The 23460-nt window shown below is 47.3% G+C and overlaps 1 protein-coding gene across 13 annotated transcripts in view; it reads left to right on the forward strand.

The window, feature by feature from the left end:
* epb41l2 (erythrocyte membrane protein band 4.1 like 2) overlaps window positions 1–23460 on the forward strand; it is a 90956-nt gene that overhangs the window by 59399 nt on the left and 8097 nt on the right. For 6 of the 13 annotated variants that reach the window (XM_029752576.1, XM_029752621.1, XM_029752557.1 and 3 more), the window contains exons 5-17: window positions 1468–1510; window positions 5872–5947; window positions 7219–7437; window positions 7765–7852; window positions 8979–9131; window positions 9450–9547; window positions 11694–11866; window positions 14474–14568; window positions 17482–17535; window positions 17669–17701; window positions 19913–20071; window positions 22272–22334; window positions 22655–23281. In XM_029752576.1, the coding sequence (XP_029608436.1) occupies window positions 1468–1510; window positions 5872–5947; window positions 7219–7437; window positions 7765–7852; window positions 8979–9131; window positions 9450–9547; window positions 11694–11866; window positions 14474–14568; window positions 17482–17535; window positions 17669–17701; window positions 19913–20071; window positions 22272–22334; window positions 22655–23281 (1881 nt within the window). Of the gene's footprint in view, window positions 1–1467; window positions 1511–5871; window positions 5948–7218; window positions 7438–7764; window positions 7853–8978; window positions 9132–9449; window positions 9548–11693; window positions 11867–14473; window positions 14569–17481; window positions 17536–17668; window positions 17702–18297; window positions 18361–19912; window positions 20072–22271; window positions 22335–22654; window positions 23282–23460 lie in introns of all 13 variants that reach the window. The other 7 variants (XM_029752594.1, XM_029752585.1, XM_029752645.1 and 4 more) reach the window with 7 other exon arrangements.

Here is a 23460-nt window from a genome sequence, read left to right on the forward strand (position 1 = left end):
ACAGGGATGTAAACAAATTTGTGTACAGGATTTGAGAGAAATAAGCTTTTTGTGTGTGGGAAATTTCTGGGATCGTTTATTTCAGCTCATGAAGCATGGGACCAACACTTCACATGTTGCGTTTATTTTTTGTTCAGTGTACTTCCTAAAATGTATCATATAATAACCTCTCTCCCAATAGCACAGATGTTTTTGCGTTTATGTCCTCAACTTTTTTATATCGTTCCTCAATTGTATAATTAGCTAGACTTTTATTCTGCTACAAAAGTTACAATGACTAATGGTTTGACCGCATAATATCCCTCTCGTGATCAATATGAGCTGTTTAGACATTCGAAACGGTTTAGTGGGCCTGATGGACCATATAATTGATCGTTTAAAAGGACGTTTTAACAAAGGCCTGAATGAACCAACAGTGATTCATAAAAGTCAGATGGATGATAAAGTACTTCCCTGTGTGCTAAGGCCAGCCCATCCTCACAGGAATGTCTGAAGTGTGCAGTTAACCTCCAGAGAACCCAGATATGCTTCCAGGGAATAACATCAGTTATTTTCCAGATCTGTATCAACACAGTTTATTGGGATGCCCTCTAATATCACTGGTTGGAGACCGACGAGGTTCCGCTCACAAACTTCAGTCCAGAATGACTCTGCTCTGCTCTCGCCCCCTGCCAACCAAGTAGGCCTGCTTCACAGACCCATATCCTTCTCTCACATTGCCTGTCTGTATTCTTATGGCTTTGGTCCTGAACTTTAAAGTCTCCCCTGCACACTAACTGGAGCTTAATGACACAGAGTCAACACACTCCACAGTCTGTCTGCAGGCTCAACATCAGTCATTGAGGGTGACTGTTTGGAGAGAGATCAGCATATTTGCGGTGGGGCTGCATGCAGAGTTTTGTTCCACGTTGACACTGGAAACTGCAGGCTAGCCAGGGGGGTGGCGGGAAGAGGCTGTATAATATAGGCTAGTGTAGTTTAGTGGAATGGGTTTTCATCGTGTGTGTGTTTTTATATGAAAGTGGCGCACAGAAGTTGAGGGATCAGACCAGTAACGACAACAATGGATAGTTTTGTTGTCTGGATTGGTGCTAAATGCACAGTTATTATAAAAACATTTTTTGTGCTTTTTACAGCAGCTCTGTGCCTAATGCGTCCTTCTGTCTTGTTTTTGATGACGCTCGTCTTGACATACCTGATCTCCTACAGTACTTACATGAGAAATGGCACTGTGTTCTTCCATGTTTTAGATGGTGCATCTTGCCTAGTAGTTATTTGCAATATGGACGCTTTCACAATCAAAATCCCACTTGCATTTGTCTAACATGAGTTGCCAATCACCATGGTTACTCAACAGGGAAACTATGAAGTCTGTGGTTAACTGCTAGAAGTCTGATACTGTGTGGTTTGAAGTGCTGCATGCTTGTTGAAACCAAAACGAGTAGCTCCTTTGTTTCCCTTTTATAGTGCTGGCTGGACCCTACAAAGGAGATCAAACGTCAGATCCGCAGTAAGTTGTTTTTTTTAACCTCTTGGAACCTATTTCTGTATGAGGTTTCTCATTAAGTAACAGGGCCACCACGGTACTCACTAATTGGCTTTACTGTACATACCAACCTAATGAAAGGTTTCCACACTATACCCTGTTATTTCACCCACCATTCTCTCGCATTTCACTGTACGCTCTATTCCGATAGCCCTAATAGCTAATGTAACTGTTGATATTTACTAGGTCTCTCGCAGAGACACTTTTTAATTTATTTCTGGAGTGAGATGCTCTTTTCACATCTGGACATTGGATTGCAGTAATTCTGGATGAGGCTGAGGGGAATGTGTTGGGGATTATGTGTGTTGGGTGGAAGGAGGCTGCGCTCTGCTGAACCTCTGGGAAGAGAGAAGGGAAGGGGGATGCTCGCCACCCCACCCCCAGTCTGATACTCCCAGAGCACTTAGCTTCCAGTAACACAGGCCAGACGTTTGCACATAGTTACACCCCCGAGGGAATTCAATATGTAGCGATGGGAACAGCGGCTCCGAGCGGAGGTACTTCCTGTCCAGGGATGCGTTAAGAGTGTAACACGCCGTGCAGTACAGCCCCAGTGGCCTGCAACAGGCCTCTTCTGTTCCACCGACTCTTACAGTGGTCATTCTACCTGGCTGTCCAAGAGCCAAACCTATGCCAATTTTCTAGCCTTATCGCTCAGTCTTGTTTGGACTGGTTCAACACCTTGTGTCATTGAGTGAGAAACAGACATATGCCCTGTCTGTTAGCCACCGTTTTCTCCCTTCGAGATAAATTCAAAGTATCTAGAGCACTGGATGATAAGGGAGGCCACTGTTAGACTGACTTGACTGATTCAGATCAGTAGGCAGGTGGAGTTCACAGTCAGGCCTGCAACTGAAATCACTCGTGGTTTATGTTACTAACATGTCACTGACTACCAGTGGGATCCAGTGAAATCATAGATATTGGCGCACTCCATTTTCTTTAGCATATGAAATGAATCCCTCTTCATTAAGATAATGGCCTGTGCTGGGCTCTCGCTGGTTGGGGTTTGAGCGCTCTCTCCGCAGAGAGATGGAAAGACTTGGAGCGCAGCAGTGCAGAGGAAATTGCCCTGACATGAAGTCATCTTCTCTGGGATAGAATTTTGTGCAGCTTGACTATGGACATGATGTCACCAATGTGTGCGTGGGTGGAGGTAACGTGCGAGAGAGACAGGACGATGGAGAAGCTTTGTATTTGTTTCACTTATTGAACCTATTGTATAGGATTTCAGACCAGTGGTGTATTGCTGGTGGATATCATTCTATGATAAAATACTCCCCATTTCATTTTAAAGTGCCTGTTTACCCTGTAATAGTGTTCAATGGTGTGTGTGTGTGTGACTGGGGAATGGAGGCTGTCACATGACATGAATTGAGGCCTCTGGTCGGACCCACTTATCTGCAGCCTGTGACTGACTGGAACGTTTCAAGGATAATTGAAAAACGAGGCAGAGAGGAGGGGGAGGCTGAAATCCACTGTGTCCTTGTCACACCACCACGGTTGACTTTTTGGATGGTCATCTTTGGAAAAACAGTTACTTTTTATGAGTCTGCTTATGAATGCTCACTGGGAAAATGACCCTGATTGCCAAAGCTGCTTCTGTGTGCTAGATACACTTTTTTTTTTTCTCGCGCGATATTCGTCCTCTTTCACACCTGGAATAAAACACTTAATGGGATCATTGAAGCTACTGTTCTGCAAAGTTTTCCTGCCACACACACCCACCAGAAAAACACAATGTTCCTGGACAGATCAAGTGGTATTAGGCCCTCGGATTGAGACAGTCATGTGATTAGAGCTTCCCCCTCCCAGTAGCACCAGTGAATGAACCCTCCCCTCATTGATTGTGAAGGGTGATCGTCCAGACATGTGACTTACTCTGAGCCAGCTGTCTCGCATTCCAGTGTATCAGTCTTTCATTTGCCCCCGAGCTTCCTCAAATGGTCACTGACCTCCTCCGCTCAGTCCGGCTGAAGGACAAAGGCCACAATATGACTACTGTTGGAACAGTGCCGCTGGGGTCATTTTTGGAATTCCTCTAACATATTTGACATATCCTGTATCCCATGCCCAGGCTAAGCAAGGGTGAATTCGGCATGGTTTTCCTTCGCATGTCTTGTGGGGAAAATAAAGTAAACATTTTGTTTGTATGATTTTCTTTGACTTCTCAGTTGTTCAGACTTCCTGAATTCCTTCCCATTTTTGCCACACAGTCAATGGAATTGTTTGCTTGCCTGGCTTTTCGTCCCAACGTTCACTCTCACATGGCCTTGGGATTCTGGGAAGGATGAAAAGCAGAGCCCTTCATTGCTGCAGAGAAATAAATGGTCCCCATGGGATCACTTCATAATTACTCTCTTCCAGCATACTGTCCAGACGAGACCAGGGACACTCACTCGCCTGCAGCTAAACAGAAAGGACATTACTATCTCTCTCCACTGATGAGCAACACAGAAAACCTCCACTGGGAGGTTTTCATTATTTCATTATCCCTTTTCTGCATAGAAATCCATAATTCCTAATACGTTTCAGACCGTACATTTCAGGGAAAGACCATTAAGTCTGTTATGTCAGGACACTGTTGACATTTGTTTTCAATTAAGCCGTTGTGTAACGTCCCTCGCCCAGATGAAAGAGGGAGAGAGACTGTCGTCATCATCATCCATCTCTTCTCTCCCCGGGTGTAATCAGGCTAGCGCTAGCCCATACCGCTCTCGCTCTCTTCGCTAGCGGTTGCTAGGTGACAGCCAGCCCTAGCCTAATGCTGATGAAGCTTTAGGCATCGCCACATCAAGCCAGTGGTCTATGGACACGCGCGCACACAGAAATGAGGCGATAGTGTGTATTAGCACTGCTCGTTCTGTCTCATCTCACATGGCGCTCTCTTATCGCTGATAACATGAAGTGGTAGGTAAACACGGAGCCTTGCAAAGGGCTCTTAAGCCCATCTGACCCCAACACAAGTAGTCTCTCTAAAACGTAGGCTAATACTAGAAAGTATGTTGCTTACGTAAAAGTTACTCCATATCATGATTAAGTGTCAAGGATTTGAGTTGTAATTGTTTTATTAACCCATCCACCATCACCCCTTCTTTGGAGCACACATCTTTGTTTTGTACAGACTTTTCTTTGATACATGTATATACATATCACACTTTACATATACGTTTTCCACACATGGTACTTTTATATACATCAGTCACATAACAGTAATTCATTACCGAACATGAGCTCTTTAATCCCACCCCACAGCCACTCTCAGCCCATCACAACTATCACCGTAGACCACTCTGTTTGATATGTGCTATGTGTTTTCCAATTGTGACGTGAAATTGATTGAAACCGTTTGTGAGAGTTATTGAACGTGTTTTACTGAAATGTACTGTGTTCTCCGCTAGCTGGTTGAACCTAAATCCAGCCCTTTTCTACTGATTTTTAAATCCCCTCAGTGTGTCCAGTGATGAATACCCAAAACAGTGTGTGAGCGGTATGTTGAAAGGCCCTGTTTCTGTTCTGCTATTTTCGATGAGTCTCTTTGCGCCACGGTACAGGACCAAATCAAAATGACTCTCACCAGGTCTTTCCAGGCTTGACAAAACTCCACTTCAAAGAGAAGACCCCAATTGTATACTCCTCGCGGCGTCTCTCCTTTTCAAAACCCATTGGAGGAGGAGACCGAGGTCCCGCCCCTCTGACCATCTCCAGTGGGTTTTGAAAAGGAGACGAGGAGAGAGGAATGCCAGGAGTATGCAATTCAGATCTTCCTAAAGCCTCTCCTCGCGGGTCTTAGCTGTTGTGTAATTGCGTGCAGCTGCTACATCCAGTGTGTCGTCTTGTTCTCTTTCTATCTCTCTGCCCGTCTCTTTTTCCTCTCCTTCTTTCCCCCCGCTCTCTGATTCCCTCTTCTCCACCACTATACACACACACACACACACACACACACACACACACACACACACACACACACACACACACACACACACACACACACACCTACCTTATGGTCAGTCGATGAGCACAGCTGTTGGGGCTGTGCCACTTCTTTTAGCAGAGTGTGTGTTCTTAGCACATCTGGCCCGGCATGCCGCCATCGCTTGTTTTTCCGTGTTGGTTATTTTACACTAAATGCATAATTTCCTTCCTCTACATACAAACGCTCACCCAAACAAATTAGCTGGAGTCGGTTCACCTTTGTTTGAACACACGCGGCCTGGCCTTATGGCTTAGAAATAATGATCATGTGTTATGACGATATAGATCAAGGATTTCCTTTCACTCTTTTGAACAGATGAGCCCCTGTTCTTTCTGTTCCGTTTCCACAGATGCCACCTGGCAGTTTGCGTTCAATGTCAAGTTCTACCCTCCGGATCCATCCCAGCTGACCGAGGATATTACCAGGTATTGTACTGTCCCTTTCATCAGGAAACAAAGAGGTCAAACAGCCACGACGCACACACCACATCTGTTCGTCCCCACTCCTTCAATTGTACATTTTGAATGTTTGGCTTTATTGTGTTAGTCATAAAGCAAAAAAATGATCTGCCCAGTCGCGCAAACAAATCATGTTTTTATACCACACAGGTGGCCCGGAGCAGTCTCAAACCTACAGTCTGTTAATACTTTGCATTGACACTATTTGGACATCTTTCCAGAGTATTTTGTACACAGGCTTTATGGGGGACATGTAAATACTTGTACTGTTACGCTATGTACAGTACATGCTATTGATTTTCAGACAGCATGCGCATACAGAATGTACATGCAGAATGTAGCTAAACACACACACACACACACACACAAGCAAGCACTGTTATTCAATGTACAACTGGTCTATATAACCTAGTCCAGATACAGTAAAGGCAAGTCCATTGCTGTACAGTAGTTGTACACTGCAGCAGCAACTGGTTAATGAGGTCAGAAGAGCAGAACACTGAGGGGAGGGGACGGTGGGCATCCACTGAGCGTTCAATGTCCATGTGTTCCCCCCAGCTTCCCAGTGTCTAATCATTCCCTGATCCGAGCCCTCAGCCGGTGCACTCCCATCACTGAGCCGCTGCCTAAACTAGCGTAGAAATGTCCTCTTTGATCGGCGCTCGTCAAAAGGTTGCAGTAATATCCAGTGCAGTGGAGCGGTCTTCAGCCTCAAGAGTTTAGTTTCAACCCAGCCCCAAGGCCAAGGTCACAGGCAGTATGCTATTTCTGCTTCTCTGAGTCTGCAGGCTGCACACCGTGAGAGGGGGAAAAAAGGTTGGCGTGCGTGCAGATGGTTGCCCCCCCGTTGCCTGTGACCTTGGCCCTGGGGCTGTTCTGAAACTAAACTCTTGAGGCTGAAGACCACTGCACTGGATACTGGATATAGCTGCAACCATTTGCTATTTCTGTATGCTATTTCTGCTTCTCTGAGTCTGCAGGCTGCTGCACTACTGTGACGTACAGGAAAAAGCCCCCCCCGACCCACAGTTTTCACATGCGTGTTGTGTCAGAACTGAAGTAGTGGGCTAGTGTCAGGAGAAATGTACAGACCACATCTACAACCTGTGTTTCATGCCTCAATGTGGTTATGGACTGTGACTCTCTCCCTCCACCCCTCCTCCTCGTTATCCCATCTCTCTCTCTCTCTCTCTCTCTCTCTCTCTCTCTCTCTCTCTCTTCTCGTCGTCTCCCTGTAGATATCTCCTGTGCCTTCAGCTCCGGCAGGACATAGTGTCGGGGCGTCTGCCCTGCTCCTTCGTCACCCACTCCCTGCTGGGTTCCTATGCCCTGCAGGCCGAGCTGGGAGACCATGACTCCGGCGAGCACCGCCTCGACTACATCAGCGACTTCCAGTTCGCCCCCTCACAGACCAAGGAGATGGAGGAGAAGGTGGTGGAGCTCCACAAAACTCACAGGTCAGGGCCGTGTGGGGTTAAAGGGTATAGTTCAGCGATAACTATCCCTTTTTAAATTAGCAAATGAGCAAGTGACAATGACACTGAGTCATAGTTTTAGGGGAGATTAAATATTATAGCTGAAAGGGGCCTCTTTAAAACCTGGGACTGGGGAGAGACGCCTGTGTAGAAATTAGTTGGAAATGACCCGTGGACTTTACAGGTACTGTGATCATTATCATACTTTGAATTCCCTGTTTTCAGGACCTGCCACTTCAGATCATTCACTTGAACTCTTCACCTCTGTGTTTGTTTACAATAGATTGTTTGTTTTGTCTACTTTTCTAGGGGGATGACTCCTGCTCAAGCAGATGCCCAGTTCTTAGAGAACGCTAAGAAGTTGTCGATGTACGGTGTGGATCTCCACCACGCCAAGGTGCCTAGCTTCCACACTAAGTGGTTTTGAAATGTCCAATTCAACCAGAAATGATGTTTAAGAAATAATTCCTGTATTTATTTTGGGGGAAATATGAGGAAAAACATTTTGATGTTTATAAAATGCCCTGCAATGAGAAAATGTAAAGCTGATAACGGTAGGAAAAGTGAATGAACTGTAAGCTGTAGTGTGGCATAGCCTGCTGGTCAGTATCCAAACTTAATCATTAGTCCCAGGAACTGTTCTACTATGCTTCATTCGTTGTGTATGGAGGTCTGGAAGAAACGCTTGTGAGAGCACACAGGACTCAGGGAGGCTCCTTTGATGTGGTGTGCAGTGAGGGGAAGAGAGGGCGCCGGAAAACACAAAGCCGAGAAGAGAAGAGAGCCGGCCCTACCACCGCATCAGCTGTACAAACACGTGGTGGATTGGAGCCGGAGCTCTTTTCACTGGGCCATCGACATGGGAACAGCCCCGTGGAATGAACCCTTTTCTCTCCACGTGGACTCGACATGGGTTGAAAATACTCAGAGAAATATTTGGTCCAGAGAGGGAGAGTGATAGAGGGGGAAAGAGGGATCATTGACCTTCGTACATATCCCAACCGTCAGTGAGAAAAGTACATGTCAGGCCCATATGTCCTCTCACTCATTCATGCTATCTCTCTTTCTCTCTCTGTAGGCAGGGAATGCAGGTCATGTGGAAAAGCATGCCAAGGCCATGCTGAGTGAGAGGGTTTGGTTAAAAGCCATGCATTGGCATCTAATAGTTGCCATGCCCATCGGCGGGGATGGATTTTTCTCATTTTACCGTTGAATACACAAATCAATAGTCACTCTGTATCTATCCATACAGACGGACTTAAAAGGCCCTTTATGGTGTTGTGCAAGCTTGATAACAACGTTACCATTGAGTTGTGATGGGATGATTGAATATCCGGCCTTATTTAGTTGTATGTTATAGCAAATAATTCCATTGTGCACCTTGGCGATATTCTAAATCTTCTGGGACGAAATCTGAGAATGTTGTCTGTTCTCTCCTTGTTGTCTGTACTGCATACTTGACTGTGTTTTCTCTTCATTGTACTTTGCTGAACGGTTGCTTTGGCTGGTGTCTGTGTCTGCAGGACTCTGAGGGAGTGGACATCATGCTGGGAGTGTGTGCCAACGGCCTGCTGATCTACAAAGACCGACTCCGGATAAACCGCTTTGCCTGGCCCAAAATCCTCAAGATTTCATACAAACGCAGCAACTTCTATATCAAAATCAGGCCGGGAGAGGTACGGAACAGCACCGCCCTCAGAGGAAAACACTAGACATTTCCACATTTTGCAGTTGTCCTTTCGAAAGCCCACTCGAGAGAGCAGCCGTAGGAAGCGGACTCCTTCATTGAGCCAAATACTGACAGTGTTAGGAGATGGTTTGATTGTACAGAGGGAAATACTGACATTTAGATATTTATTTCTTAACGCCCATTCAAACTAGTGTCTTGGTGGGGGGAGGTTGGGTCCATAACTCTGTCTTTTGTACAGCGTATGTTTTCTAACTAAGTTAGTCTCCAGTACTCAGGGAACTCACGTCTATACTTTGCTTTCCAGACAGAGCAGTTTGAGAGCTCTGTGGGCTTCAAGCTGCCCAACCACCGCGCTGCCAAGAGGGTCTGGAAGGTCTGCGTGGAGAATCACACCTTCTTCAGGTAACAATCACACTGTCAGCATCCACGTCAACGACCCCTACATTTCTGTTGAACTTAATCCTGTTCACCTCGAACTCACTGCATCAGACTTGAAAAGATGTCTGAACTAGGAAGAGCTAGTGTGTTAGGTCCCTTTGAAGTCTGTTGTTTTTGAATGATTGCACCATTCGTTAAAATGTTCTGTTCCACCTTTTTAAATCCATCTACAGGCCCTTTCTAACCTGTTGACTCTGTGAAATGCGTGTCTAAGCTAACACAGACAGTCGGAGCCCATGTCAAACCACAGTGGAGCATGTTAAATTGCATTTCCCCCCACAGTCTGAAGTGTGTACCAACTGGAGTGTGTAATTGGCCAGTCTCTAGGGAGCACTAAGTTCCTCCGAGTCTTCCTGTCCAGTGAAAAGACTGAAGAGATGGAGCACAGTGGAGTGGAGCAAGGCCATTGTGCACTTATTTGTTTAAGCAGCTTCTCCGTCCGAGGCCTAAAGCCATGGCCATTATCATGCGCTTAAACTGTCTTCTTAGCGTCCGCTCTGCAGGGATGTATCATTAAGGAAGGAACTGTCCCCCACTGGGGATTAAGAATGAGCAAACATTTAATATCCTTTAGGAAAGCAGAGTCCCTCAGAGCCACTGATAGAGATGTCTTTCAACCGTGAAACCCCAACTTCTCCCTCCCAGATCAGCCCGTCCCCTTGGGGGTTCATCTGTCTTGACGTCATTTGAAACGCAACGCCCTATGGTTGGAACACCCCAGCAACACATCACGTTAAATAAATCCCACCTGCTGCGCCTCGCATTGTTTGACAGTTTGTAAGAGGAGTGTCGGCCCATGACAAATTGCAACCAGATTCGCCATGGAGATCCTCGGCTGTTTAATCGAGCTATGTTGTTCTTGGCACAGATGACAAGGAGGGGAGCCACAGCCTCAACAAATGCAAAGCAAAAAAATCACTCGCTGCCTTCAACCCTACCACTAATAGCCAAAAGCCCAATAGCACCTCTCTCCTCTATTATTCAGATCCTCTGTGTGCTAAATCAACTCCAAATAATGACTCTCCTTAAACTGCCATCTGCTTAATGGTCTTGTACACTGATATCAATATCAATGAGAGCTTTAATTGGCCCGGCCATTATCGGTTTGGGCCAAAGAGCTTGACCAAAGGGCTTGATCAAATAGCGGCTTCTTTTGTACTGTGTTGTGAAGGCATGATGTCATGTCAGACCCAGGCCCTGGCTGTGCTGGGATGGAGAAGTCGTGCCGGGGCTGCTGCGATCATGATGGAATCCACAGAGACTCTGACACACCAGCAGCACGCCCAGGGCCAGCGTGTTTGAATGGGGTTGAAATCATCTCTGGCCTGCACGCCCCTGTGTTTAAACAACAGACCCCCGCCCCAATGAGCCTGTATAAGAGCAGAGAGCAAGAGCCTCACTTTATGGATGCCACTGGGGCTAAACCTGACACCACTAGGACGACGCCAGAGACATCTGGACTGAGTGCCTCTCCCCTCTGCTCCAGCCTGCTGGCCCCTCAGGCTGGGCACAGGCCTGTTTGAAGGAACTTCTGCTCTGTAGGGGGGGGTGGTGTGTGTGAGAGAGAGAGCGAAATGTCTGATTTAAGGGGCTCTGCGAAGTGAATGGGGAGAGCTGGACGGACAGGAAACCCTGTCGCCATAGGAGATTAAGGATAGGGGCAGGGAGGTTTGCGACCAGCCCTCCCCCACTTCCACCTCTGTCTCCCGATAATATTTAGTCCCAAACACAGCTGTGACTCAGAGCAGAGCCAGCTAAGGGGAATAAGAGACGGCTAAATGTTCGGCGCCCTTTACAGCTATGTTTACTTATGGTCACTGACAAACAATGAGACTGTTGAATGGATCCCTTATACCTGCGTCTTCATGACTCATCCTTAGCCATCTCTGTGTGTAAATAGAGACGTTATGTTTATCACTTTGGCTTCAGCGGTTGGCCCAGTTTACTGGCATGAAATAGATTTTTCATTGGAAGAAAATCTAGTACTCTATCTACTCTCACGGTCTTCCAGTAAACTGAAATAAGTTTTGCATACTGCCACTAAACTGGATATGAAAAAGTTTGTTTTCAGAATAGTATTGATCTTATTTTGGTCCTATTCTCTCTCTAGGTTGATGACTCCAGAAGCGCCCACTAAAGCCAAGTTTCTCACGCTGGGCTCCAAGTTCCGATACAGTGGGCGGACCCAGGCCCAGACACGACAGGCCAGCACCCTCATCGACAGGCCGGCACCCTACTTCGAGCGAACCTCCAGCAAGCGTATCTCACGAAGCCTGGATGGAGGTAGGCCGTGGCACTAGACAAACACACGCACATTTGGGATGCCGTATTACTCCGCTGAGTCAATCCATAGCTATCTCTGCAGGAGGAGTGGAGAGTGTTACTCAGTGGAATATGGCCTCTACACCCGGCCTACACAAGCAGTAAGTCTCTTTGTGAACATCAGGGAGCTCTCATTAAGTCCGTTCAAGGCAAACGCCGTAGGGGACCGTCACAGAACCACCTCCTACCTCTGGCCTCGCCATCAAAGAGATGTTTAGAGAAACTGCTGGAGAAACACTCTAAACCAGAGAGGGTGCGAAGGAGGGAAGGTAACAAAGGGACCCGCAGGATCAGAGGAAAACCATTACAGTGAGACGTACAAAAAGAAACACAACCCAGTTCAGATGTCTCTATATGACCGCAATCCTCAACATGCCTCGGCATGCGTTCTGTTTCGTCCCGATCAACCGTTAACGTTTAGAGCACACTACACCATCCTCCTAGTTTGTTCAAACTGTCTCGTCTGAAGTGTTTAGAGTGGAGCCAGTGTCCTGTACGGTGTCAGCCGGTGAGTGTGTAGCTAGCTGTATGCATGACTTCCTCCCCATCATGGGCATTTGGTTAGATATGGGAAATGGCTCCAACATCTGTTTCCCTTTGTTGGGAATGACTGTGGATGAATCCGGACTCATTCTTCTTGACCAGGGGATTTCAAAAGTGTTTCTATGGCTGGACCTGGGCTATAATACGTGACATTATACATTTACCATGGGAAAGAAACAGTGCCACTAAAGCAATGAAGGATGTTGTCAGTCCAAGGCCCACGTGAACTATTAGGCCTATTTTCAACCATGAAAGTGTTCTAGAACTTGCTCTGAGCAAAACGTAGTGTCTAGTTGATTTGTGGAATTAGACTGAAATGCAGTAGTACTGGACTGTAGCCTGCAAGCAGGCTGCCATGAAGATTAAATGCAGGTGATGCTGTAGCTGAAAGTGTTGTAGTAATTAAACCCGGGAATCTAAGCTTGAACATGTACGGTGGTTCCTGTGACAGAACGAATAGCGTGTAATATTGACCCATCGGCATTTCGCTTCCCGCTACATCAGCACTAATCTAGGAGGAGAGTACTAGCTCGACAAACATGAATCACCAAATGAATGTTGGTTACTCAATACTCTACGTTGCTGTGAGTAGCCTACAAAGATTGAATGAGACGAGGGCTTTTGCCCTTCTTTCTCCCTCTGTCTGGCTTGTAGATCTGAAGGTACTAGGATAACTAAAACAAATATCCCAAATACCCTGAGTGCACCAGGGCCATTCATTACTCTACTCTACTCAGTCCAGCTGTGGGCTAACCTGGCCTACTCTGGAATCTCCTTTCTTTGCTTCCTTCCCTCCTTTCCACTCCTGTATGTAGGTCCTCTCTGAGGAGCCTCTTGATCGTTCATCGTCAATGCTCTATACTATTAATTCCCTCTAGCCCCTCCGTAGTAGAGGCGATCAAGAGAAGAGACGGCGGGAACCATTTGTTCTCCGTCTGGCCAGCTGTGGAGTCTTCTCTGTGCTCTGAATGAGACAAAGATCTGGCCCCTGATTAGGGCCCCCAGACCCAGTAAGCCCCCAGAGCTTTAGAGAGGGTCACAGCTGGTATGGGACCGGGACTGGGATTCTGAACGAGACGGCGTTAGCTGAGGAGAATTTGGTTCTGGTTTCTGGATCAATTATTCTCTCTTCCCCCAACACATGGCACAACAATACAGGGAGTGGCGGCTGTGCTGTGGGTGGCACGGTCGGTTACAGATGATAACAGGTTCCATATCACACCGCCACCATATCAATCCCTCACAACTAAACCTCAAGAATCCATGAACGGACCACTCAGTCTGGTCTGCTTGCTTGTGTGTGTGTGTGTGTGTGTGTGGGCACAGCTAAATCCACTACTGTACACTACTGCTATTCATGACATGTCAATTAATGTAGATTCACATAGATCTAGCGTTTAACCAAAGAACTGATGCTGTGTCATTTTTCTCTGAGCTCTTTTCATCTGAATAGCTATTGGAAGTAGGTCTACACTATACCAAAACAAATAGCCATGTCTGGTATGTACTATGAATCTGTGCAATCATGGTCTTCTCTCCTCCACAAAAGGCAGGGTAAAAGAATCTTTCATTTGAACCAGATTAAACTGTGCTCTGTGGTTAGAGTGCCCTCTGCTGGCCAAGCGTTGACTTTAGGACTGGGAATTGCCAGGGACCTCATGATATGTATGTATTCTATATGTATTGCGATTCGATACTGCGATTTTATTGCGATTCGATGTTCCAAACATATTGCTCAGCATATGTCTGCTGCAGAGAGATAGATAGATAGATAGAGAGAGAACAAGCTATAGGATGAAAAATACCAGCGTTTGAGCAGGTTTAACCAACTAGTGCTAGCTAACGCTACCTAACAAAAAATTATAATGGTATTGTGATATGTGACTGTGTCTTTTTTATTTTTAGCACAAGTTGACATTAGAATTGATGTGCTGAACTGAATATCATTCGGAAGCATGCGTAAATTAATGGAGAATATAATTGTTATATAAAGCTGTATGTGTTGTCTCCTCTGTGCCCCTCTAGCTCCAGTGATTAACGTGACTGAGGCCCGGGAGTCAGCCCCCACCTCTGGGGAGAACGGCAGGGAGCCTGGCCTGGAACTCTCCTCTGATTCCAAGGTGAGAGAGGCAGGGCGATGTTCTCACTCAGTCTCTTCTCTTTCTAGGTAGAATGAGACATCCTGTTGTTGGCTCGGGAATGAATTGTCTGTCTGTCTTCCTAATCTCATTTGGTCTCAAAGAAATGCCCCCAAGGTTTCGCTACAGGGGAACTCAATTCATTGTATGTCTACTGTCTAGCTTAGAATAACTAGCCTATTGTTCTGTTCGTTAGATTGTATGTAAACCAACCAGTATAGGGACTTAATCTTTGTATATTTACTGTGTAATGTGTTTGTTTGCGTTTTGACAAATCTACCGAACAAACCCCCTCATTCAGCCTAGTAGTCATACAACAGCCGCTGTAGCAGTGTATAGTTGAATTGAATTAGCTGGAGCTATAGGATGCCATTCTGAACTGTCTGCTCCGTGCCCCTGCTAGTTCCTATTCAAAGAGTTTAAGACTGGCTTGACATTTGGTAGCTGTATAAAGGATCTTATTCAGTCTTACAGTGAGTTGGCCATGAAAGCCATGTATTCAGTTCGTTATGTAACCTGTGGTACTGAGCGCAAAGAATTCAGAGGCTCATTTCTTCTGTGATAAAGCCCAGTTCATTGGGCACACTGTCTTAGTTGTACTAGGGGTAATGTATCCCGATAGGACCATGGGACCCTCCCCCTTTGCCATTGTGATTATTAATCGAGACTCCACGAACTGGATTTTTGTCCGGGAGATGTTGTCCTGCCATGGCCGGGTAGATGTATGGTTCTCAGGGATTTATCTGAAATTGAACATGTTGTTAAGAGGACAGAGCTCAAAGTAATTGAGTTTTGAATTTGATTTGAATGGGAACAACCAGAGTACGACGGTGCTCTAACTCGATTTCAAACACCTTCCTGTTTTTGAGTTTCTTCCCCCCGTTATCTCTTCTGACTTCAGTCTGTGTCTCTGTCCACTAATGATGCCAGCTCTAATCCTGTTGTACAGTTGTAGAATGTGACTGACGTCCCTCCCTCACACCCCACCCCCAGCACCCCCTGACCTTTGACCCCTGACCTTTTTCCACTGCCCCCTCTCTGTGACCTCTCGTCTGCACCCGTGTCACTGCTGCACCCCTGACTTGACATGTCTCACTGACTAATAGTGTGTTTCTCTCTCTCCCCCTCTCCTCTCTTTTCCTGTGCACTCTATCCTGTTACTGTTTTATAATTTCTCACACATATTTATTTTATTTATTGGGTTGTGATTTTGCTTGCGTTTCCCCTACTCGCCCCTCCCTGCATGGTGTCTACATGTGGACTGCTCTCTTTCTCTCTCTGCGGCGGGGAAACGATTGCCCCTCACTGTGCAGTCTATCTTCATGTTCCCCCTCTCCTTCTCCTCCTCCTCCTCAATCTCATCCCTCCCTCCCATCCTGGACACCATCTCTGAGCTGGACGTTCTGTCCGACATCTCGGAGGACGGGGACAGGGACTACCCGGGTATATGGGACCCTGATTGTACCCAGCAGCAGCATGCAGACAGCTTGGCTGCAGCAGAGCAGTACCATCACCAGCCTCTAGAGGCCTCTCCTCCCCCCTCCCCCCTGGCCTGTAGCTCAGACCCCCAGGAAGGGTCACCTGCCCAGGCCAAGGCTGCCGCTCAATCCAGGCTGGGGTTCTCCCTGCTGGGCATGTTGACGGGCCTGCACCTGGGCCTCCTTCCCTTCTCTCTGCTGGATGAGGACGGCTACGTCTGCTTTCCCAGTCTGCCCCAGGACTGTGCTGCCTGCTTGGTCCCCGCGGGGTTGCAGCGCTTCCTGCCCCTCTCCTCCACCTCCCTGGTGCCCTCCTTCATGTTCATCTTGGCTGTGCTGCTGTCTGCCTCCCAGTCCCTGGCTCTGGCCTTGCTCCTGGCCCTGCCCCTGGCCTTGTCACTGTGCTATCTGGAGCCCAAGGCGCCCGCCCCGGTGGCCATGCTCTGCTCAGACAAAAACACTGACACACACACTGACACACATACTTCCCTGCTGCAGGAAGAGCTGTGTGACCAGCTGTGTGACCCTGCTGCCTAAAAACCTCTGACACTTTACGCCAACGCAGCGACGGCGCGTCGTTCTCTACGTACTTCTACACACTATTTTGTGCGTGTCAAATTTTGGAACGAAGCGTATACGACGCTCTGTCACTTTGTTTGCGTAAGGTGTGTAGGGGCCTTAAGTGGCACCATGTCACTACCTCGCCTCCGTGTTCTGCACTCCCCCCCTGTTATGTTTCTCTCTTTGTTTTCCTTCTCCAAACCCTTTGATTTTCTGTGTAAAATGACCAAATTGAATTGTAATCTTTCGCCAATCTCCAGAGATCTTAAATTAGAAATCATATTGTACTAGTATTGGCTGCTCTGTCATGAATCCTTTTTGTTAAATGAATAAGAGCAAAAGGATACCTTGTACAACTTTTTAGGGTTGTAAAATGATAAATTCCTGTCATCGTACGTTTGGCTGGAAATGTTGATAAACCGCTAGATGTGTGATATGTTCAGTATATGTCTGTTATCAAGCTACTTTTGGCCTATAAGGACGTTATTGCAGTGTTTCACTCCCTGCCCCTGTCCTGTTCAGTGTTATTAGTCGCCATTTAATATGCCAGAGTTTCTCACAATTTTTGGAAAACAGTAAAAAAACACAAGGTAGAAAATACACAAAAAAAAATGTAAAATCAGCTCTACACAGAAACGAGACCAGACCGCCACCCAGTATCCCGGCCAAGGCCAGCATGTGCATCCCCCCCCCGCCTGTCTCATTCATGCCTTACTCTCCTGTGGGCGGAGCCTGGATGCTCCTCCCTCAGTCACATGACATCGCACCGTTATGTGGTGCTGCTGGGAATCAGCCTTTCCCATCATCCATTTCACCTTCTCTTTCTCCCAACAAAAACCATTCCCACTACATGCAGGTAGAGGAGGAGCCTAGCGAAGGGGCAGCGGCCACACCTACTGAGGGCACTGAGGTCTGTGAGGGCGGCGGCCATCTTTGCCGTCGTACTGCACCTTTTAAAGATGATCTGTAATACCATTTATACAGAGAGATATGGGCAGTGCAGGTGTCAAACTAACATGTCCTTTTCTCCTCGGCACTCATAGATGAAAGGAGATGAGCCAGACTCCTCCCAACAGGTTGATTTGATTGGTTGTTTGATGGTGTATTTGTCTGTAAATCAGCTGGGGTTTTCCACATCCTCTCTGCGCCTCATTTTGCAGCCTGGGTTTGACTTTTGCTGCAGGAATGTATGCTTTGTTGTTGATATCTTTTTTTTTGTGCTGGTGCCACTGTGATCTGGGATGTATTTGGTGTGTTTTATTTCCAGGGGGAAAAAGGAGTACAACACACTGCTGTCCAACCACGCGCCACCAAAGCTGCACATAATACAGTTTAGGACATTGTTCAGGATTGGCTTGCCTTAGCTGCAGCATTCTAAGGGTTAACACCCAAATGAGCTCCTCATTGTGAGGACTAAGTGTTCTCTATGTCCATATTTTAGTATTAGAGTTGATCACTACACAGCTAAGGTGAAGTGTGGTTTGGAGAGGGTCCATTCTGGTCTGCCCTGACCACTACTGGACGTCCAGTGTGCTTGTGGCCCCCTCTCCACAGCCTCCGCTCTGTACTTGAACTGTCCTGACTGCACAGGTTCTCACCTCTGGCTGCATCTTATTTCCTCATTTTTATTTTTACACAAATGCCTCATGTCTTCATTTTTTTGATTCCACAGAGCGGAAAGTTGAGAGTGCAGGGGGAAAATATATATGTCAGACATAGCAATTTAATGTTGGAGGTTGGTATGACTATGATGACTATTGGCGCCTAACCAAAGGGAATCAACGCCCAAGCCTGTGTCCTCTTGGCGCCTGTCCCAGGCTGACTACTCCAGTCTACCTCTCACTCTCAGGCTCTGTGTGTGTGTGATATTGTGTGTTTGAACACCAGTGCATGATTCTGCATGTGGGACAGGGATGGGGATTGGGTGCATGTCTGACCCAACAGGGTTTGGTGTTTAATGGGGTGAGGGTGGCTGCTGATTACCAGCCTATTATTGAGTCTATTTTTTAATTTTTTTTGTGAGCACATTATTTAGTATTTTCCGGTGATATCCGACTAATATTGTTTCCCTAACCCATTTAGGGATTTTCCTGCTTTGGTTGGCTTGATTTGAGTTTTGAATTTGTAATGGTACAATAACAAACTAAACCTGTCCCCAAAATGTGGAACTGCCATGATGCCTTATACCATGTAATTACTAGAATGTCTTTTTACGCTATTAAACGTAAATAACCAACACTTTTATTATGACCTTCCCTTACCGAGGTCACGATAGGAGAAATTACCTGGAATAGACTCGTGAAGTGTAGATAATGAGAACAGCGTTTCAAACCTTCTGGAGTATGTTGAATGGAAATGAAATAAAAAAATAAATATGTAAATGTATTTCAAGTGAAGCCACACTCTGTCACTTATCACCATGGCAACAGCATGTGCCTTATGCCATGTATAATTTCTCACCTGTCGAAATGTGACGACGAGACGCATTTAAAGCTAAACCCTTGTTCGACAGTGTCAAAGGGAAAATTGGTCCCTCTGATTGGGTTCCATTGGCAGTTCCATGTTTTTGTCGTTCACGTTGTAGGCTACTACTGAACTAAAGGGTTCAACTCTTGCCAAAGCCTCACCTCACTGATGCCTCTCTCTCTCATCACAACCTTTGATCAGTGTGGATGTTTTCTACATCCTCCAATTCTCTAAAAGGGGCTCACAACGAGTGGAAGTCGTAGTGCTTTTAATTGGAGAACGTTATCCGTTAGAGTGAGGTCACGATTGGGACGGCGTGTGGGCATTATTTCTTAGTCTCACTAAATACAGTGAAGAAACGGTGCCACTACCAGCCTGTACATTCTGTGGAGTGATAGCGCCTCCTGGTGGCTCATAAGGAAATGCCCTCATTACTTGGAGCTAGGTCTCCTTGGCCAAACTAGGCTCATAATTGTAATATTTGTATTAATATTTACGGATCCCATACAAGTTTGTAATTAAGCCATATGAAAGTTCACATGTTCAAAAATGATGTGTTTTATTTATTTATTTGCGCAAACTGTGAGGTAGGAAACAGCGACAAACGCCTATAATTCTGAATGCGGTCACAAATGGTACACCCATACACACACTAAAACTAGCTGTACACGGGCAGTCAGTGAGGCTTGGCGTCCATCCTGTTACTGTCATGGTTTCCAGACTAATGTAGCTGTTGTCCGTTGTTGTTGTTCCCCCCCCATGTTGTCCCCTCTCCTCAACCCCCACCATGGCTATGTGTGGCGTCCTCCTGGCACCACTAGGACCTGGATAAGACTCAGGAGGATGTTTTGAAACATCAGGCTAGCATTAGCGAGTTAAAGCGCAGTTTTATGGAGGCCACCCCTGAGCCGCGTCCCAGTCAGTGGGAAAAGCGCCTCACAGCCAGCCCGGCTACCAGCCTGCGTCTGCAGGCCCAAGGGGTACGTGTCCAGCCGTGTCCTACCGTCAGTCCTCCTGTCCCGCCAGCCTGCCTGCATGTCCTCTACTCTCCTCCCTGTCTCCAACTCTCTCTGAACTGTCTCTAGCCTGCCGGGAGGCCCTGGCTCCACCCTCCTTCCCCTGGTTCTGGCTCTCTTGATGTTGTATTATGATGTGACAGTTGGGATGTAGAAGCAACACAATTACTCCTCCTCCCTCCCTCCCTCCCTCCCTCCCTCCCTCCCTCCCTCCCTCTCTCTCTGTGGTCCTAATTCCACTAACTCAGCAATCCCCCCGCTGCTATCCCGAACAGATGGGTAGACCACTCTCTAAGAACACCACCAGTCAGTCCTCTACACGTCACAAGACTACACTACTCTCTCTCTCTTGCTCTCGGTCTCTCTCCCTCTCTCCCTCACCTCCCTCTGACTGATAAATGGATTTAATGATATTACCCATAATCCCAACTGTCACACGCGGGCCCCTGTGGGCTCCTCTAGCTCCCTGTAAATGCCATTCTTCTTTTGTCAGCCTATGGCTGAGCCAGCTCCTCTTCTCCCTCAGCCAATGGCTGGCTGAGTTTATCTCGTTACTGTTGCTGTTGTGAACGGTCAGCCTCCGATCGGATTAGTTCTCTGGCCGACTGTCCACATCTTAAGCACTCTGATCTCTTGTATTTCTGTCCTGAGCCGTAGATGCACGTTATGTCAGACTGCACCACCCAATGTTCTTCAGCTCTTGTGTTTTTCTGCGCTCCTCAACTTTTGCCCTGCCTATTATGTTTGATGATGCACAGAGTAAGCGGTTTTATTTGCCCACTGTTATTGTGACTTTCCCAGGGCTGTCCAAAGTGTGCTTTTCTATCTTTGAGCTGCAAATTTCACTGCTGAATTTCACAACTCTGTGCTTACTGTCTTTCACGTGCACTTGTGCGCCGGTGTAACCGCTCCTCCTCCTTTCAGCTGGACGAGCCTGACTTTTGAGTTCCTACTTCAAGTGGCTCCTCTTGTGATTTTCCCACCCTGTGTTTCAGACCTGTGTTTGGCTGTGTTGAGTGGTGTACCGCATGCCTGCCTCTCACTGGTCACTCTTGTCACTCTCTCTACACCCGACAAGCAGGTGATAGTGTTCACACACAGGCCTTGGGTCTGGTCCTGGACCTCTGTGATAAACAAAGTGTGTGTGTTGTCTGTGTTACCGACGTGTGCTGCCTCATTCCTAGAACGCACACCTCCACCATCCCCATCTCCAAACTGCACTCAATCACTCTGCTCCATCACTCAGCCACTGTATAGTTTTAAGGGCACTTCTATATCTTCTGTTGCGTTGCACTGTGTGTGTGTGTGTGTGTGTAGACTAGCTTGTGAAAGTGACGACTCTTCTTCTCTTCTCTCCAGTAATGTCTGTCCTTCCTCTAACTCTGACATCTTTGCTTTGTCGTTCTCTAACCTGTGTAGAGCTTGGAAGAGGAAATGACCTCCATTTTATTCAGTAAATTTGCCTGCGAGTCTGGTCTGGTTGATCCCGGCTGCACTACCACTAGGCGAGCAGCAGAGGGTGCTGTAGTCACTGCATCTGGCCCTCTGGCCTCAGCTCTACTCACTACCGAGGTGCTCAGTACAGATGAATCAAAACCAAGAAAACATCAGGTCGCTACCCATGCGACAACTAATGTATTGTCCCATGGTGCATCTCTCTAACTCTTGCCACACCAAGTTCATGACCAGTCCAGACTACCACACACAATCAAAGTAGTATCACCTATTATGGTGACTAGTTGTGTTGGCTTGGCAGTGCACAATATAATGCAAATAGAGTATTTGCAGATGACTTACTCATTTTGCACACACGCTGTAAGAGATTATAGAGCAAACAAGGCTGGCCATAAACTTTGGCATGAATATTTTCTTGTCATTTCATACGCTTCTGTCAGTTGCCATTTCTTTCTTTGAATGCTTGTGTTCTGTCTCATTTGAGTGGAGAGTGTTACTAAATGTGTTTATATGCTATAGAACTGTTAAAGGTTCCCTTCCTACAGATGGGTAGTGAGGTGGTTATGTTTTGTGCATGTCAGAGAGAGAGACAGTCTCTTTCTCCTAACCCGGAGAACCTGTACAGTGCTATGGTAACCGTAGTGATTCCTGATGTCATGCTGATGTGTGTGAGTGACCGCTGCCTGTTGGTTGCCTTTACGTTCCACAGAGATGCCCCCCATCCAGAACCCAGGAGCCTCTCCCTGACCTCACGGTGGACACGGTCGCCAAGGTGGTCCCCCCCACATCTAACACCGCCCCCGCCCCTCCTCCATCTCCCCCCACACATATACTTAACTTCCAGCTCATCTCTCCTTTTTCATTTCAGCCATCTCTTCTTCCAGCCATCCATCTCTCTATTTCGCTCTCCTTTTTCTGGTTGCTGTTATGCTGCTCGTTCTCCATCTGTTGCCATTTCCATCCGTCCTTATATTCATTGCGTTGCCTTTTTTTTCAGTTGGTGGTGTCGTTGTTCTTTGTTGGGTTGTGTGGTCATCTTTTACGTCTTTGTTCTCTCTCCATCCCGTTTGTTGTTTTTGTTCTCTGGTGTAGAGCGCAGATGATAAACAGAAATCCGGCGAGGCGGCATGGCAGGCAGCAGAGGTTGAGATAGAAGAGACGGTAGTCGTCGAGGAGATCAGGGTGGCCCCCAAAGGCTCCGTCACCGTCACCACCCCTGAGGTGATCACCCCCGTCGCCGTGGAGACTGAGGTCGAGAAGCCCAAGGAGGAAGTTAAGGAGGAGCAGAAGAGGCCTGTGAGCGTGTCCTCGGACAGTGAGGAGGAGGAGGCGGGGGAGTACCATCCGCAAGTCACCGTCAGCGCCTCAGTGGACCAGATCAAAGAAGAGCCCGAGGAAGAAGAGGAGGAGGAACAGCAAGTCAATGAAGAGCCAGTTGCAGAACCACTCCCAAAGCCAGTGGTCGAGGTAAAGGCCCAGCCTGTCCCTGCAGTAGTGGAAGAAACCTCGGCGACAGAACCACAACTAGCCCCTGTGGTGGAGGAGAGCCCCGAGGACATCCTGGTTACCCCTGACGAGGCCCCTAACGGGCACGCCGAGTCCCCTGAGGGCCATCCCGGCCCCGTGGCCCTGGAAGAGGAGGAGGAGGAGCCCAGAGTCAACGGGGACGCGTCTCACTCCGAGACAGAGCGCCTCCCCCAGGTTATGTGTTGCTCTGAGGTAAATGAATGGCTGCCGTCTCCCAGACCTGCGTAGTGCAGAGCACGGCCCGTCGCCTAGCCTACTGCTGCATACTACGCACTTCTGACCACCACCACCCACCTACCTACCTACCTACTACATACCTAGCTACCTACCTACCTTCATATTGTACCTGCCTGCTGCTTCTCTACGCTGTC

Source organism: Salmo trutta, chromosome 1 (genome assembly GCF_901001165.1).
Source record: "Salmo trutta chromosome 1, fSalTru1.1, whole genome shotgun sequence".
NCBI classification, from domain to species: Eukaryota; Metazoa; Chordata; class Actinopteri; order Salmoniformes; family Salmonidae; genus Salmo; species Salmo trutta.